Source organism: Poecilia reticulata, linkage group LG9, assembly GCF_000633615.1.
Source record: "Poecilia reticulata strain Guanapo linkage group LG9, Guppy_female_1.0+MT, whole genome shotgun sequence".
In the NCBI taxonomy this organism is placed as follows: domain Eukaryota; kingdom Metazoa; phylum Chordata; class Actinopteri; order Cyprinodontiformes; family Poeciliidae; genus Poecilia; species Poecilia reticulata.
Window position 1 is genome coordinate 23194412 of NC_024339.1, and position 4376 is coordinate 23198787.

The following is a 4376-nucleotide window of genomic DNA, read 5'->3' on the forward strand; positions in this document are numbered from 1 at the left end:
TATATGTAAGACCAACATGAACGTCCTGCATAACTCATGCTCATATAAACATCTCTGTCTTTTACATCACTGATGTAAAGTACAAAATGAGGAGGAGCTCAACGGGTTTCAGCGCCCCCTGCTGTTGAGAAAGAGATCATCTGCTTCAAGGCCTGGTTCCTAAAACAGGGTGTTCTACTAGCTGTACACGTATAAAACACAGAAGCCTCATCAAATCACAAAGCAGTGTGGTTTATTGGTGGCACTGCTCACTTTAGCACCAATACATGGCCTTCAAAAGCCACAAGAGAACAAAGATATAATACACAACAAAGCAGGGGGCTGTCAGACTAACCGCCATTTAGTCCCTCGGGGAAAATCCCACCTCTACTTGTTTGGCACTTTGCTTTAAATTACTTACAAAAAAAATCAAATTGCTCCCTAAAAGCATTTTGGCTTACTTACAGTACTTTATAAACTTTACATTGCTTACTTGCAGTTTTACCACCGCCAGATGGTAAAGTCTAACACAGCATAGGGCATCATCTGTTGTGCACTCATGGCTTTTTGTATAAATTACAGTGTGGCCTGTGTTACTGGTTTGACACTGGGCTAAGGCACCTGTATGTCCCTTAGAAAGTGAGCCAGCTAATCGGCGATGAGCAGCTTGGCGTGAAGGAAAGCACCCTTTGTTGCAAGCAGATTGTTATCAAAGCTCCCGCTGCAGTTGCAGGTTGTGATTGTCGTTTCAATTCAACCAAGATGGGCTAATGTGAACTAGGCATGGGCCGGTGCGTAATCCTCATTGTATGACAAATTTGGGCCAAATGATAATTACGCGAAAAGCTTAAGACCAAAATGCATGATGTAATCTAATTGTTTTCATTTGAATCGGAAAAAATAGCCGCATTGCTTCTAAATGCTGGTACATGTTATTATAGGAAAAGTTATTTATTTAATTTATTTATTGGTAAATTGGTTGTCTTACATAAAATTAAACTAAATGCAAAATAAAGATGTGACAAGTGTTTTTTTTTTAAGTAACCGTGCTTATTATGCAAAATATTGCTTTTTGTTGTTCTGCTTCTTAATCAGGGGTTGATGATTATTTGTATGAGACGTTTTGGGATCATTTCTCTGAGCTGCGGGTTTTTCACAAGCTGATTTCACAGCCATGACAAAAACAGATGACATGCAGGCTAAAGGTAACATCTTAGGTCTAAAAGGACAAATAACTATAGTTGTTCTCGTGCTGATTCATATTGAAAAGTGCATTATGTGGATATAAACATGTTGAAATGAAGGGTATTTGTGTAAAAATGGTTTCCCATTGTGGGTATTGCGAGTGTTTTGGAATCAACGATGTGCAATCACAGTGTTCTGCGTATGTTATTGCTCCCAGAATGTCACCATCTGTTCTTATATTTTAGGATCAACAGACTATGTTGGAATAAAAGGTGATGGTCAGAAAACATTTAACAGAATTACTCGGAAAGTAGGTCCTGTCATCAGTTTCACTTTCATTTTCAAGCATCCAGCATGCTGACATGAATGAAGCAACTGTATAGCTTACAGTGTGATATAAAGTGATGTTGTTATGGTCGCTATCTGAGTCGCTGTTCTTGTCAATTCCTTAGCAAAACAGACTGTGTTGGGATAAAAACAGGAAAAACGTCCTGTTGGACCAAAAACATCCACAGCAGCTCTGCTTGTCTGGCAACCAAATTCTGCATGCCATAGTGTTAAATGTCGTCATGAGCAAAGGTAGTAAAACTTATACACGAATCCCTGATTCAAAACACCTGAATCAAATGAATGGCTCATTATTAGGCCTCTGGAACTTGATGACATGCAGAAGAGGCCATCCAGCTCCATCCATATTTGATTCAGGTGTGTTGGAGAAGGGATGAATCTAGACTTGGGGACTCCTGCTCTAGATGCCATAATCATGATACATTGCTGATTCTATGGGCAAGTAGTTGATTGTGACATGCTGAAGCTCACCAGATGCAGTTTTAAAACAGTCTAACAGATTCATAAGAATAATAAATGACGCCCTTATAGTTTTCATATGATGACATTCTGTGTTATACCGAAACTGCATCCAGATAGCTGAACGTTTCTTTCTTTTCAGCAATAAAAAAAACAGTAGTAGCATACTTTCAAGCAGCTGACCAGCAGTGCACAGCAACAAACAAGGGAACAGCAACTCTGTTTTATTCTGTGCTTCAAACAGATAGAAAAAGTAGCTTTTAACGCCAGTATTTTCTCATATACCTCTATAAAATGACATTAAACAGTACAATCAGTATGACGGGAAAGGTTTGGGGGTTTTGAAACCGTAACCTTTAAAAACCTCGGAATACCTTGAGACCAGAAACCGGCCCATGCCAAGTCTGAACTGCAATGCGATGTGGAACTTCATGTGAAATTTGGCCTAGCAGATGTCTACTTGTTTGGGGAAGGTCGACCACACTAATGAGCCTACAGACTTAAAATCTATGTTTCTTTAGCATGGAGTCCAAGTCAAGGTGGAGTTCTGTTAAAACTAGACTATGTTCTGAAAACACTCAAGCTGCTGGTACACTTGAGGTAAAAATAACAACAACAACAACAAAAAATCCTAATTAAACATTTCTTTTAAAAAAATATCTCAAACTTCATCCTTTTCACAAAAAGACAAGGATTGGAGAGGAGGAGAGCTTATAAAACCATTGATAAATTGGTAAAAAACAGTTCAGAAAAGAAGGTCGGGTAGAAGCCACAATTGTGCACAGCCCAGCCTCAGCACCGCTTCACTGTCTGGGGACTCGTGTGTGTGTGTGTGTGTGTGTGTGTGTGTGTATGTGCGTGCGTGGGTGTGTGTGTGTGTGTGTGTGTGCTTAGACCAAAAGACAGCACATACAAAGCTAAATTAAATCCTGATCCTGCCAGTCTTTGTCTGTCCTTCTAAGATGTTGTGTGCATCATCAACACAGGACATTACCATATATGGGAGGAGTAGATGAGGTTGTATGACGGGTAGTTTTATTTGCCGGTGGAGGGCTCAGAGGGGTCTTCCTACGACTGGGGGAGGTGCTGTCTGATAATCTCTCGGGACTGTGGGGGGATCCTGTCAGGAAAGCGGACAGAAAACTCCACGATGAGGTCACCGCGCTGCGACGGGTTCTTGGGGAAAGGCAGACCTTCCCCCCTGACCCGCTTCAACGTTCCTGGCTTGATGATGTCGTGGCAAGGGAGCGAAATGACGCGGTTTTCCAGCGTGGGAATACTAACAGTGCAGCCACACAGCGCCTGGAAAAGAGAGAGGAAACACAGAGGGTTAAAGTCTATAGAAAGAAAGAAATTCCAGAGCCATGAATATCCTAATGACCTAATGTTTCCATGAGGTAAAACTGGAGTTTATCTCCCTCCCCCTCATCCAACCCCCAAAACAAAACATCATGCTGCTGTGTTTTCTGTGCTGTGTGTGTGGAAAACGGAGAGTGTTCCTCTTTAAAGATCACTTAGCTTGGACTACAGCTCTGCCGGGTCTGGAGAACCGCCTCTGGAAAAGAACATTAGGATCTTGGCATCGGAAAAGTTTTCAGGTCTTTGTGTTTTGTGTGAGTGCACAAGTGTGTCAGCGTTGCACTGGGGACTAATTTTAGCAGCACCCTCATATCTTGGACTAATGAAGTGAGGCAGGAATCGGCTGAGCTCGTGAATAGTTGGAGGGCTTGTCAGATCCACACAGTCATGCCTGGCGGTGCATGCACACACACACACACACACACACACACACACACACACACACACACACACACACACACACACACACGCACACGTACACCCCCCCACACACACGCACACACACACACACACACTCACACACATAAGCATAACCTCCTTATCACAATGTACCATGAATCCATAGATGTGGGTTTTAACGACTTCACAGGCTTTGTGGTGGGCATCTTTCGGGATAATAAGGCTGAACAGAAACAACTATTTTTAACTGTGTGACTGAATAGCTGAATGAACAACAGACTTTATGTAACACTTAGAAGCAACTGCTACAAAGAAAAGCAGTAAAATAAAAAAAGGAAGGTGTTAAAAGACACAGATGGAGATGAGGACACAGTTACAAATCCGAAAGGTTCGGGTCAGGAGAGTTAAGAGTAAATAAACAAAATAGCAACTTTGAAATGTATATGTAAAAATACAGACTAATTCTAAGATTAACAAAATAATAAGTACAAGATTTTTAATTTTTAAAGTATTTCTTTTTACCAATTAATATAATAATTGTCATAATTAAGTTTAATAGTATTGGTAAAAAAATGACATCTGAATCTGACTATATGACTGGATTGTACAGAGAGGAACTGGATTGACAAAAAAAATTATTTTATATA

The 4376-nt window shown here is 40.7% G+C and overlaps 1 protein-coding gene across 3 annotated transcripts in view; it reads right to left on the reverse strand.

Annotated features, from left to right (window-relative positions):
- Positions 1 to 215: 215 nt before the first annotated feature.
- The window catches only part of dnajb5 (DnaJ heat shock protein family (Hsp40) member B5), a 15515-nt gene continuing 11354 nt past the window's right edge, over positions 216 to 4376 (reverse strand). For all 3 annotated transcript variants that reach the window (XM_008418797.2, XM_008418796.2, XM_008418795.2), the window contains exon 4: positions 216 to 3273. In XM_008418797.2, the coding sequence (XP_008417019.1) occupies positions 3040 to 3273 (234 nt within the window). In that variant the 3' untranslated portion in view covers positions 216 to 3039. The remainder of the gene's footprint in view (positions 3274 to 4376) is intronic.